The sequence below is a fragment of the Heteronotia binoei genome, chromosome 10 (assembly GCF_032191835.1).
Source record: "Heteronotia binoei isolate CCM8104 ecotype False Entrance Well chromosome 10, APGP_CSIRO_Hbin_v1, whole genome shotgun sequence".
NCBI classification, from domain to species: Eukaryota; Metazoa; Chordata; class Lepidosauria; order Squamata; family Gekkonidae; genus Heteronotia; species Heteronotia binoei.
The window spans coordinates 74,966,281-74,980,772 of record NC_083232.1 but is presented as its reverse complement, the minus strand read 5'-3'; the positions used below and the strand labels follow the sequence as shown (position 1 = coordinate 74,980,772).

At 39.5% G+C, this 14,492-nt stretch overlaps 1 protein-coding gene across 50 annotated transcripts in view; it reads left to right on the top strand.

Moving 5' to 3' along the window:
• The window catches only part of CLASP2 (cytoplasmic linker associated protein 2), a 160,704-nt gene that overhangs the window by 74,971 nt on the left and 71,241 nt on the right, over positions 1–14,492 (top strand). For all 50 annotated transcript variants that reach the window (XM_060247591.1, XM_060247592.1, XM_060247593.1 and 47 more), the window contains 3 exons: positions 2,868–2,947; positions 12,399–12,491; positions 12,627–12,772. In XM_060247591.1, the coding sequence (XP_060103574.1) occupies positions 2,868–2,947; positions 12,399–12,491; positions 12,627–12,772 (319 nt within the window). The remainder of the gene's footprint in view (positions 1–2,867; positions 2,948–12,398; positions 12,492–12,626; positions 12,773–14,492) is intronic.

Here is a 14,492-nt window from a genome sequence, read left to right as displayed (position 1 = left end):
GCAGTGGTATGCCCCATTCCACCAATTTATTCAATCTGCAAATGTTGGCCCAACCTCAAACACAAAACTTCTACATCATAATCATGAGCAAAATTCTGTTGTGATTTTAGAATAGCAATGATAATTGTGATTCTTTTAGACAAGGCAAAGGATTTTTCTGCAAGAGCAGATGAGATATAAATTCTTATTTCTGCTAGGGTAGAGATGTGGTTGATGAATTTTAGTTGTAGCCATTTCTAGATGTATATGTTGAATTATCTATTGCCTAAAGTATTGTGGATGTAGGTAAATAGGGCAAAAATTCCATCTCTCTTTCTGTTATTCATCCATCTTGAAAATAGACCCCTTATATTTGTAAAGCTAATGAGAGTCAGTGTGGTGTAGTGGTTAAAGTGTTGTATTAGGATCTGGGAAACTTAGGTTTGAATCCCCATTCTGCCCTTTTCACAGAATAACAATAGCAGTTTACAACCGCTGCTCTCCCCCCAAAAAGCTCTGTGACTTGCTTAAGGAGATAACAATAAAAAAAATTAAACAATAGAAAGAATTAAACAATAGAAAGACAATGTGGCAGGGATGAGACAAAAATAACAATAAACATGGCTTTTGTTTTTTTTAAAAAAGGTCACAAACTACAAGAAGACAAAAACTGACTTCTGTTGGGATCCTTTTTATCAAATTTAAATATTTTATTAGGTCACTTATAAGGTAAAAGTGCCACTGTGTACCCACTCAAGTGTTAAAATAAAGTTGCTATTTTTATTTACAAAATATCTGGAGCATGAAAACTGCTATTTCACCCAGCCCATGACAAACATGTTTTCTGATTTGTTAAATGAGTTGCCCTAAGGATATGTATATTAAGTGACCTTTTGAATGCATGTCATTAAAGTATGTGCTTATTGCTAGTTTTGAAACAAAAACATGTTGGTGCTGGTAATTAATCCTATTAATGCCTTTCATATTTTAAAAGACATTATTGCCTATGATTCGACTGTAGTTTACAACAAATATTGATTCAGTTTTTGTAGGTAGCTCAGTGCCTTGGCACATTTTGATTTCAAAGTAGTTGCAGTGATTTTCGAAAAGGTAAAAAATGTTACAAATATTCCTTTGCCTAGCAAACTTGCTGTTCCCTTTTCTTTTCTCAAGTATATTTCCTCTTCGTGTACCAATTATCTTCAAACTTTTTATTTTAACCAGACTTTCTAAATAGTCTTCTTTGCCCCAAAAGTGTATTACATTTGGAGTCAGATAAATATCAGTCTTGGAAATCAACATGAGTAAAAGCCAAACTGCAAAATGTGTTCTGGACATTGAGTATTGCTAATGTTACCATTCAATGGTGACAAATGTTTTGAGTTTCTAACATGTATTTCCACTCTCCTTTTGGTGATGAGTGAAGTTGTATTTCAGTTTCTGGGAAATGGAGAGCAGAGCTGGAGCTAATGGTGCAATTAATCCAAGTGGGATTAATTTCTAAATTAATTTAAATCAGTGGGCTGGAAAGGGTGTAACTATGTTTATGATTGTACCATGAATCTCATAAATCCCAAATATCAAGAGACTTTAGCCTCTACCATTCATGTAACTAAACCTTTAATAAATCTTCTTGCCTTCTGCTGCTGCTTCTGGTTGCCACCTCTCTGATCTTTGGGGGAGAATTTGAAGTTCTTTGCTTACCTTTCTCAATTCCAGTGCAATATCAAGTCAAGTTAAGGGTTTTAGTATTGACCTACAAGGACTTGAGCAGTCAGGGACTGATATACCTACAGGACCATCTCCTCCATTATGTTCCGGGGATAGCATTGCGCTCCTTAGACAACAACTTGCTTGTGGTTCCTGGCCCCAAAGACATCCAGCTGTCCTCAGCCAGAGCCAGAGCCTTTTTGGCCTTGACCCCAACCTGGTGGAACTCAACTCTCTGCCAAACTCCACCAGGGTCCTGTAGAATCTGATGCAATTCTGCATGGCCTGCAAGGCAGAGATGTTCTTTCAGGCTTTTTGTTTGAGAACAGCAATGGTTTCCATCTTGGCTGGCACCCTCCTCTGCTATTCACATCACCCTCTTCCCCCCCTGCCAATGAAGTAGCCGGCGGTTGGTATTGGGACTTATTATTTGCCACCTGATTACTGGAATGTCTGTGAATGTTTTAGTTGGTTTTATGTTGTTGTATGGAGTTTGTACATCGCCCAGAGCCCTGCCTGTGGCAGGGATTGAGTGATTAATTATAACAACAACAGTCCCATCCCAATCATTGCTGTTAATTGCTTCAGTTTATTTTAATGTAACCATTCAGTACTGTCTTCCATTTTAGAAGGTTTCCGCTGGCCCTTTACAAGATATTCTTTTCCAGCCTTTCTTTCTGCGTGGGATTTTGATTTCTGCCCTGGATTTCTACCCTGATCCAGACTTTTGTCCTTTCTATATTTTGCCAGTGTTTCTGCTGTTTTTTCCCTTGAGTATAAGAGAGAGGCAGCCATCATCATTGTGCTTTCCACACATTGTGCTCTTATTCTGCTAGCAGAAGCAGAATAAATCATGCAAAATGTGCAGATCTGTTTTAAGTACATAATTACACTGGCCACAAAATTCATCATTTCTGGTACAGAATTGTTACCCTATCAGAGACCAATCAATCAATCATTTTATTTATATCCCGCCCTCCCTGCCGAAGCAGGCTCAGGGCGGCTGACAGTGGCCATCTAGTAATAATGATGACTATTTTGGTACATTGTGAATGATATTCTATAGAACTGTATAACTGACACTCCTCATTTTAAAAAACTTCATTAGTTTGATCTCTCTTTCAGTTGCATAACTGTCACTTTATTGTCAGCTAACACATTATTTTTAACTCTTGTAGGCACAACCAAGGAAGGAGGAGCGGGTGCTGTTGATGAAGATGATTTTATAAAGGCATTTACAGATGTTCCTGCTGTTCAGGTAAGGACACATCAGCTACATTTCTGATATGATTTTTAAAAAAAACTACTCTTCATAGCATGGTTTACCTTTTAACAATAGAACCTTAGCCGTTGACAGTGTTTAATGAAACACTGCATGCACTGAAACTTAGAATTTCCTTCTATTTCTCTGTGGCATCAGATGACTTGCCTATGGAGGCCATGAAAACTGCCTTGTAGGTATGTTTGGTAGCTGCAGGTTTGTGTTTTACATTATTGAGTTTTGAGTGATGATTATGTGGTGGGAAAGAAGTTTAAGTTTTCTAATGACCTGGGGAAGAAGCAAAATCTCCTGTAATGTGCAGTTCTCTAGCTAGAAGCAGCATGTGTGTGGTACTTAAGAGAGTTTAATTGGTCAGGATTCTGTAACATAAGAAAGCCTGTCCACATCTGCTCCCTTCCCATGGCATACGGCACCCATGGTAAGGTGGATTAATCTGAAAGGGGCTTAAATATATAGTCTGCCTTGAGCAGGGAGTTGGACAAGATGCTGATTAAGTCCTTTTCAGTCAGTTCTATATAATGTGAAGTCAAATACAGAAGTCGCTTTTTTTGTAGCAAAATCATTTGACTTATTACATGCTGCTTGGCTGCTACTATAACTCCTAAGTACTTGACAAAGCAGGTGTTTGCTTTTAAATAAAGAATATACCCAAAAGTGATGTTAACTTTGTAAGAAAGGACTATGTTTAGCAAGAAGACAATAGTTTATTTATCTGTTCTTCAGAACATTTGAATACTGCCTGTCCTGGTAACTGAGATTATCGTTTCTTTGTTGTTTGTGGTTTTGTTTGTTTCTTTGTGTTGCCCATAGTGAGTGAAGGCTAAACACAAACCATGGTGGAAGCAGCATGCTTTGTAGTCATTGTTACAAGATTTTGTTTTCAGCCGAAGTGCTATAACCTCTTGCTTTTTAATGAAACCACTATATGTTGTCCTGGAAGCTTAATGTTCCCCATCTTTATCAATAGCTGTTGTCTTGATCAAATACCACATCATATAAGTGCATACTACTGATTAATTGTTTGATTCAGTGTGGCCTGAAAGCTTTATCACTAATCAGCTATCCAGTGTGACCTGAAAGCTTTACCACCAATCAGTTATCCAGTGTATATCCCAGCTTTTTAGTTTAGCCACAACAAAATTGATTTTCTTTAGCCCTGAATTATCTGTGTAAATGGTGTGAAATTAAAGCTTAAGCTGTATTGATGGTGAGTGTTTTGGTTAAACTTTTACAGTATAGGAAAAATTCCTCCCTGCTAATTAGCAAAAGATAGTTATAATGTATACATTATGTGAAATTTTAGTGTTATTGTATTTTGAAGCATGACGTGATTGAAAAGGTATTTTGGGAAGAAATTCTCAATAAATAGTAATTAAAGTAATTGTAATTAAAGTTACTATTTTTTTTCTTTCTAGATCTAGTCACCTTCTAGCTGACATGATGATTTAATTGTTACTGGGGTTTAAACAATGGTAGATGTGTGTACAGAAGGCTCTGAAATTTATGAGATTCTGCTACTGGTACAAAAATCCAACTCGCTGTAGGACCAGTGTGATATTTCACTAACCCCTTACAATATCCCACCCATACCTACGCACTTCTTGATTCAAATATTTAAAAAACTTTTTTTAAAGACAAGTGACAAGTAACAGGTAAACTGTGCTAATTTCACAGATTAGTGTCTTCAAGAAGAGTCCAGAGTTCAGCCCTTCCCAGAAACTTAGCAGAATGCCATGCTAAATTGAATCACTGTTGCAAACGCAATTAATTCAATTGCTCACAGGCCATTAATTCCTGGCTCACAGGCAGTTGTGACCTGTGCCACCTTCAGCTGGTAAACACTCTAGCACCTGGGAGTAAGAATTTGAAAAAGCATATGAAAAGTCCACCCACATGGAGAGGAACTCTTTTTTAAAAAGACCTATGGCAAAATGTTCCAGGCAATGTGCAAACTACTAATTTGTGAGAGGAATGCTTTCTTGTCTGGTGATAAGTGGCCACACAGAAGTTGCACCGCTTCAGAGATGGGCTGGGACTGTGCTCTAGGTATGCCTGCATGAAACTGAAACACCAACCTTACCCTGCAAAAATAATGCCAAGCATGTCCATAATTCTTTTTTTAAATTAAGGATTTGATCTTTGAACATATTAATAACTGCTTGACTGGATTTTTTTCAGCCCTATGGGATTGCACTGTTTCTGGGAAACTTAAAAATAACATGTTTCTCTAAGACTGACAAAAATATATAACATGTTCAGGCTACTAAACAATAAGGCAGTATGATAGTGTATCTCCAACTTTGTGTCCCGAGAAAGAACTCTTGTGAGAAGACATGCTTTTTTGGTAGAGTATGGTTGTAAGTACTGAGCTGATTCCAATTGAGTGAGGGAGTCCACCATTGCTACCCTTTGGTAACCCCAAATCCTCCAGAGTTCGGTAGTAGGGGACATTGTGCCATTCCTGCAGCCATGATGTAATGACAACAGATGAACTTACACTTATAAGTGTTTGACAGTATTTGGTTCCAGTTAGCTTGACAGTATTTAGCTATTGTTTGAACAGCGTATCCATCCTATGGAACATTGGGGGGAGGATCAAGTCACAGCTGACTTATGGTGATCCCATAGGGTTTTCAAGGCAAGAGATGTTCAGAGGTGGTTTGCCATTGCCTGCCTCCATGTCACAACACTGGTATTCCTTGGAGGTCTCTCATCCAAATACTAGCAAGGACCAGCCCTGCTGATCTTCCGAGATCTGACGAGATCGGGCTAGTCTAGGCCATCCTAGGTCAGAGCATAAGAACATAAGAGAAGCCATGTTGGATCAGGCCAGTGGCCCATTCAGTCCAACACTCTGTGTCACACATATATATAAAAATAATTTTATATATATATATGTATATGTATATATATATATATATATATATATATATATATATATATATATATATATATATATACCGTATTTTTTGCACCATAAGACTCACTTTTTCCCCCAAAAAAAGTGGAGGGAAAAGTGTGTGCGTCTTAAGGAGCGAATACTGCAAAAAATTCACACAAATGCCTCTAAATTCACACAAACAGCTCTAAAAACTAGGTGCGTCTTATGCTCAGGTGCGTCTTATGGAGCGAAAAATACGGTTGTATATGTATATACACACACACACACTGTGTCTAATAGCCACTGATGGACCTCTGCTCCTTATTTTTATCTAACCCCTCTTGAAGCTGGCTATGCTTGTAGCTGCCACCACTTCCTGTGGCAGTGAATTCCACATGTTAATCACCCTTTGGGTGAAGAAGGACCTTCTTTTATCCGTTTTAATCCGACTGCTCAGCAATTTCATTGAAAGCCCACGAGTTCTTGTATTGTGAGAAAGGGAGAAAAGTACTTCTTTCTCTGCCTTCTCCATCCCATGCATAATCTTGTAAGCCTCTATCATGTCACCCCGCAGTCGATGTTTCTCCAAGCTAAAGAGCCCCAAGCGCTTTAACCTTTCGTCATAGGGAAAGTATTCCAAACCTTTAATCATTCTAGTTTCCCTTTTCTGCACTTTTTCCAATGCTGTAATATCTTTTTTGAAGTGCGGTGACCAGAATTGTACACAGTATTCCAAATGAGACTGCACCATCAATTTATACAGGGGCATTATGATACTGGCTGATTTGTTTTCATTTCCCTTCCTAATAATTCCCAGCATGGCATTGGCCTTTTTTATTGCAATCGCACACTGTCTTGACATTTTCAGTGAGTTATCTATCACGACCCCAAGATCTCTCTCTTGGTCAGTCTCTGCCAGTTCACACCCCATCAACTTGTATTTGTAGCTGGGATTCTTGGCCCCAATGTGCATTACTTTGCACTTGGCCACATTGAACCACATCTGCCACATTGACGCCCACTCACCCAGCCTCAACAGATCCCTTTGGAGTGCCTCACAATCCTCTCTGGTTCTCACCAACCTGAACAATTTAGTGTCATCTGCAAACTTGGCCACTTCACTGCTTACTCTCAACTCCAAATCATTTATGAACAAGTTAAAGAGCATGGGATCCAGTACTGAGCCCTGCGGCACTCCACTGCTTTCCGTCCTCCACTGGGAAGACTGTCCATTTATACTCACTCTCTGCTTCCTATTAATTAGCCAGTTTTTGATCCACAAGAGGACCTGTCCTTTTACTCCATGACTCTCGAGCTTACTAAGGAGCCTTTGATGAGGAACTTTATCAAAAGCTTTCTGGAAGTCAAGGTAAACAACATCTATCGGGTCTCCTTTGTCCACATGTTTGTTCACCCCCTCAAAGAAATGTAACAGGTTAGTGAGGCAAGATCTTCCCTTACAGAACCCATGCTGAGTCTTCCTCAATAACTCGTGTTCATCAATGTGCCTACTCATTCTGTCCTTGATAATGGTTTCTACCAACTTTCCCAGTATTGAAGTCAGACTGACTGGCCTGTAGTTTCCTGGATCTTCTCTGGAGCCCTTTTTAAAGATGGGGTGACATTTACTACCTTCAAGTCCTCAGGAACGGAGGCAAATTTCAATGAAAGATTACATATTTTTGTCAGAAGATCCACAAGTTCAACTTTGAGTTCTTCAGAACTCTTGGATGTATGCCATCTGGACCTGGTGACTTATTAGTTTTTAATTTGTCTCTCAATTGTAGGACCTCCTCTCACGTCACCTCAATCTGACTCAGGTCTTTCAACACCCCTTCCAATATAAGTGGTTCTGGAGTAGGCAAACACTTATCTTCCACACTGAAAACGGAGGCAAAAAAATGCATTCAGCTTCTCAGCCATTTCCCTATCCTCCTTCAGTAATCCTTTGACCCCTTGGTCATCCAAGGGCCCCACTGCCTTCCTGTCTGGTTTCCTGCTTCTAATATATTTGAACAAATTTTTATTGTTGGTCTTTATGTTTTAGTACTTTTTTGCCTGCCTGATCACAGTCTTGCATTTGATTTGCCACAGCCTGCGTTACCTTTTATTAATCTCACTCGGACTAGCTTTCCACCGCTTAAAGGAGTCCTACTTACCTTTTACAGCTTCCATTACTTTGTTTGTTAACCATGCAGGCCTCTTCTTATACCTGTTTGTGCCTTTCCTAACTTGTCGTATATATTTTATCTGAGTTTCTAGGATTGTAGGTTTAAATAGCCTCCAAGCTTCCCCAAGGGTTTGGACTGTATTTACCTTTCCTTTCAGTTTCCTCTTCACATGCCTCCTCACCTCAGATAATTGACCCTTTTTAAAGTTAAACGTGGTTGTGCTGGTCTTTTGGGGCAACTCTATTTATACAAATGGTGAAATCAATAACGTTATGGTCACTGCCCCCAAGCGGTGCGATCACTTTTACATCTCTCACCAAGTCTTGGGCATTACTTAGCACCAAATCCAGGATCGCCCCACCCCTGGTAGGTTCTGAGACCATCTGCTCCATAGCACAGTCATTGAGAGCATCTAGAAACTCAATCTCTTTCTCTTGACCAGAACACATATTGACCCAATCAATCTGCGGGTAGTTAAAATCACCAATGACGACACAGTTTTTACGTCTAGCCACTATCTTTAAGCCTTCCATCATATTATAGTCCTCAATCTTTCGATTTGGTGGGCGATAACAAACTCCCATAGTTAAATTTCCTTTTGGGCCCTCTGTTTCAACCCAAAGCATTTCTAGAAGGGAATCTAATTCTCTGACCTCAGTCTTACTGGACCGTATACCCTCTCTAACATACAGAGCAACCCCACCTCCAACCCTTCCCTCCCTATCCTTCCGATATAACTTATATCCAGAAATCACCGTGTCCCATTGATTCTCCTCATTCCACTGAGTTTCTGAAATTCCCACAATGTCTATGTTTTCTCCCAACACTAAACATTCCAACTCATCAATTTTACTTTGAACTCTTCTAGCATTTGTGTACAAACATCTATAATTTCCCAGGCAAGCCTGCAACCTTCCTCCTGCTGCCTCGAGACTCTGGCAGGCAGTCCATTCTGTTTGTCACCATCTCAAAGGACAACTCTGATCCATTACCCAGTAGAAAAGTAACAGCTAACCCTTCATCTCTCTGAGATGAGTCCTCCCGAATCAGAGACATTTCATCTCCTATCAGCTTTCCCCCAAGATTTAGTTTAAAAACTGCTCTGCCACCTTTTTGATTTTAAGCGCCAGCAGCCTGGTTCCATCTGGGGACAAGTGGAGACCGTCTTTTTTGTACAGCTCCCGCTTGTTCCAGAAAGCATCCCAATGCCTAACAAACTTAAACCCGTCCTCCTTACACCATTGTCTCATCCACACATTGAGACTTCTAATTTGTGCCGGTCTCTCCTGCCCTGCATGTGGAACAGGTAGCACTTCTGAGAAGGCTACCTTGGAGGTCCTGGCCTTAAGTCTCCCACCTAGCAGCCTAAATTTTTCCTCCAGGACCTCACAACTGCATTTCCCCACATCGTTGGTGCCAACATGCACCACGACCACTAGCTCCTCCCCAGCACTGTCTATCAGCCTATCTACTACACGCGTAATGTCCGCTACCCTTGCACCAGGCGGTCAGTATGCGGTTATGCCACCCAGCTGTCTACTTGGCTAAGGATCGAATCACCAGCTAACAAGACCCCCCCTCTCTCCCTGCCCTGGGATGGTTCCTTGATGCAAAAGGATTCCCGCTCACCAACGGAAGAAGAGGTCCCTTCTGAGGGCGCATTCCCCTTATCCTCAGCCCGGTGCCCTGTTCCCTCTCGACCCTCATGCTCCCTGGCAGCAACGGGGTCCACGTTCAGAGCGGGGCTCATCTGATACGCCCCCGAGAGTCTTCCCCGAGTGCCTAACTGACTGTCTCTGCTTCTCCAGGTCAGTCACCTTGGCCTCAAGGGTACGAACTCGTTCCCTGAGGACCAGGAGCTCCTTGCATCGAGCACACACCCAAGACTTCTGTCCTGTGGGCAGATAGTCATACATGTGACACTCAGTGCAAAACACTGGAAAGCCCCCACCCCCCTGCTGGCATTCTACCTTCATGATAGCTTTTAAAAAATATACAGTCCCCTTTTAAACCCTATTTGTTTATGTGGCTCCCCTCCTGGAGAGTCTACTTACCTTAATGGGAACACAAGGAATCTGGGTTCCTGGTCCTTACACAGCCCCCAGGCTAAGAGCCACAGGCCAAGAGCCCTTTAGCTCTCTGGCAAGGCACAGCTTAATAATGCAAAGAGGGTGGGAACACACAGCCACTCCTAATCAATCACCTTCACCTTCATCCCTTCACACGAACTCAGAAGTTTTCAGCAACTCCCCCAGCTTCTGCGCCACAAACCTCACACTTGTAGCACTTCTCTGCTTTATCCCAGAGCTCTCTGCAATGAGACATTTCAGTGCAGAATTATATGACCTGGAGGCTGCAAAATGTAAAATATGAATTAAATGTCTTTTTAAAATTTGAGTTATGTCTTCTTCAAAAAATATTAGTTTCTCTTATTTACAATACAATACATGATGGAATGTGCAGTTGTACAACCTGAACCATAGTGAGGCAGGCAGCTAATAAATAAAATACATATAATAGGATGTCTTGTCTAGACGATGAAATAAGCAGCCTATAAACAATCAATTCACAGAATGTTGTGAACACCCTATCCCAGCTAAATTAAACCCATTTTGTCTAGCAGACTTTACTTTGCATTTTTAAGATTAATTATATAAGATTATTTTTTTTCTCCAGTCATCTGCTACTTCACATTCAGTCCAGCCATGTCATACAAAAATTGCCCAGTTGAAATTTCCATTTGAGTACCTAGTTCTCTATTTCTAAAGTCAAAATAGGGCTTCGAGGAATCAGAGAAGTAAGCATGTTTACCACGCACTTCTCTCAGCTTAATCCACTCAGTTAATTCAGGTAGCTCAGCAAACTCCCATACTTTATTTACAATTTTTACTTGTGCTCTCTTTATAGCACTTGTCAATTAATTCAATGTTATTTCAATGTTTAATTTTTTTTTCTTCATGTTTGTGAAGGAACAAGTTCTTGTGATATATTGCCCTCTGTTGGCTTATTGCAACACAGAAGAGATTTTTAAAGCAGTGTTTAAGGTCCAGCATTCTTGCAACATTTGCTGCTGTTTTGTCCCTTATCATTGCAATATTTTTGTGTGGTGTTCACATTTATACACTTTATTCTTGGATTATGTGCTGGGATTTTTAATTTTGCTCTATGTAGCTGAATTAGTACAATTAGAAACATTGTTGTATATGAAGTCTTGATTAGAGGAAGAACCTTAAAACAAGCTTTTGAATTATAGGCTTATTTTAAAATATGTTGCTTTACTTCCCAGCCTGCACTTTTTATTTATTTGTTTGTTTGTTTATTTATTTGAATAGTTGAATGCCCATCTTTCTATTTTCAAATACTCAAAGTCTTCCAGTACTCAGAGTTAAAAATAAAAAGCAGTTGTTAAAAGCTTAAAACACACAAGAGTCATGATTTAATAAAGGTCTCCTGGCTGATAATGGAGGGTGTCTAAACAAAAAACTCTCTACAGATCAGACTTGCTGTTTTGCCTTTCTTCCTCTTGTACTGAAAAATCTACAGCATAAATTGGACTGTTTCCACCTGTGTCCTATTATGATCCCTAAGAGGAGCATGGTTTGTCTCCAGGTTTTTTGTCAATGTGCCATATCTGGATTGTAGAAACGTAAGATGGTATTTGAACATATGAAGAACATATGAACATATGAAGCTGTCTTATACTGAATCAGACCCTTGGTCCATCAAAGTCAGTATTGTCTTCTCAGACTGGCAGCGGCTCTCCAGGGTCTCAAGCTGAGGTTTTTCACACCTATTTGCCTGGACCCTTTTTTGGAGATGCCAGGGATTGAACCTGGGACCTTCTGCTTCCCAAGCAGATGCTCTACCACTGAGCCACCGTCCCTCCCCATTTGGGTAGCTTCTTCCTCAGTTATGGAACTAGATTGCTTCCTTAGTTATGAAACTGATTAAGCTCATTCATCATGTAGGGAGGATATCAAAATGCTTAGGGCTAGTCCATATTAAATAAAAAGCTGGATTTGGTAGCCATGAGCTCAGGATATCCCAAGGACCTGAAGAATTTGGAAATAGGGCACGTGATCCTGGCCTTGTACTTTGAGAAAACAGACTATGCCATAACTGAAATATGCAGGAATAATGAATTTAGCCCTTCACATACATTAACGATCTTTGGATTATGGGAGGAGTAGGATTTTCACAAATAGGCAATAATGTGTGTTTCTCTGCTTGTAGGGTAAGAGTATCTTTGCTTGTAGGGTATGTAACTACTCATAGGAAGTCCAGAAAAAAGTTCCCCACATCTTCTGTCAAATGTTTCTTGCATATTTGTTTCTGTGCAGGAACTCTAAAGGGTCTCTTGATCTTTGTTTTTCAGATCTATTCTAGTCGTGAACTCGAAGAAACGCTAAATAAAATCAGGGAAATCTTGTCAGATGACAAACATGACTGGGATCAACGAGCCAATGCGGTACATATTTTTTAATATTGACATGCTTTACATATTTAATTAAATAAACTTTTTAGTTGCTGTTGTTATATGCCAGATTGGCATGGAATTAGAAATGCAGTTATATCTATTCTTTAATCTCCTTTCCTCCCTTAGCTTAAAAAGGTCCGGTCACTGCTTGTTGCTGGAGCAGCACAGTATGACTGCTTTTTTCAGCATTTACGGTTGCTGGATGGAGCATTTAAATTATCAGCTAAAGATCTCCGATCACAAGTCGTTAGAGAAGCATGCATTACTGTAGCGTAAGTACATGTTAATCTGAAACATTTAAATGTGTAATTTTGCAGTGGTAAATGTATTGAACATTAAAAGTGATGTTGAACTTTAGCAGAAAAAGAATAGTCTTCAGTAATTTACTTAATTCTATGCAATTGTATTAGTAACATTTGACATGACCACCATAGTGTCCAGAGCACAGCTTGTAGTGAGTGTTTTTTGTTATATAGGTAGTATGGCAGTTATCTTTGCATATCATTGGTTTCCTACTGTGGCAAATCCCTTATTAAAGATGCAATGATAAAGATATTTAATCATAGACATGAACAGTGCCCCAGAAAGATATTCATGTTGCACAAAATTAATATGCATTAGATTGTTTCAAGTAGAAATTATATCAGTAGACAAGAGACCAATAATAGCTAGGGTTTCGGGCTCCCTGCTATTTCTAATTTCAGCTGTTCAAACTGATGGGCTCCTACTCAAACAATATAGGCATAGAAGGTAATGAGGACTGATTTACCATATTGTTTTAATCATTTGATATATTCAGCTCACACTTTCGGTTTTATTTTTCAACTTGCGATTAAAGCATTTTGTAACAAAAGCTGATACCTCAGAGCCAGAGCTTTTTTGTAGAAAAAGCGCAGCAGGAATTCATTTGCATATTAGGCCACACCCCCTGACACCAAGTCAGCCAGAACTATGTTCCTGCTATATATTCCTGGGTGTTCCGGCGTTAGATTTATCATTCATATATATGGCTTTTTGTAGCAGGAGCTCCTTTGCATATTAGGCCGCACACCCCTGATTTTGCCAGTCCTCCCAGAGTTTACAGGGCTCTTAGTATAGGGCTTACTGTAAGTTCCAGGAGGATAGGCTACATCAGGGGGTGTGGCCTAATATGCAAAGGAGTTCCTGCTACAAAAAAAGGTCCTGCCCAGAACTCTGCAAGTAATGTGCCAGACACATGGGCCTCAAAAATCTTTTTAAACCTTTAATGGCATAAAAGAGTAAATTAAAAGTACAGACAGATTAAAATGAAGTCCAGTGAAAGTTTTAGTGTACAAAAATGGTTAAAAGGATAGGGCACCAAAGTTGTTCAGGTTGTGAGGTGGGCTCCAGTTTGGGTTACTGGCCTTCTGCAGTTACTTGGTACGATCTTGCTGAAGTTTTTTTTGCAAATACAGTCTTCCTCGTTGAATCAGCTAAATGATAATTCACCTAGAACTTGGTCTTCCTCAAGTCTCCACTCTAACCTAGATAAAAGTTGTTAAATTTAGAACTCACCTTGCTGATCTGGAATCATTACCTTATCTTTTTAATTTAGTTATAAGTGATTTTTCTTGCTTATATTGATGCAAGGTTTCGAAATTAGGCTCCTTTTTTACGAAGCCAGTTTTAATAAGGAAATCCCTGCCAAATAGAATTTTTCATACTCACTCAAGAAAAGATTTTAAAAAGAGACTGAGTTTTGTTAATTACTGATGCTAAACATATATGGTCTCCTCTACTTTATAACATCATGTTTATGGGTACTTCTTATTTTATTATTTGACAGTTCCTAAATTTAGATGATGTTAGGGCGATGTAATGCTTTTAATTCAGCCAAGATTATGGGACAATTTAACAATATTCCTCCAGAAAACTACAGATATGGTTTTTGTTGACAGCTACCAGATTGCACATTTTTATACTTATTTATATAGTTGCTATTTTTAAAAGTCTGATGATAAATATATTACT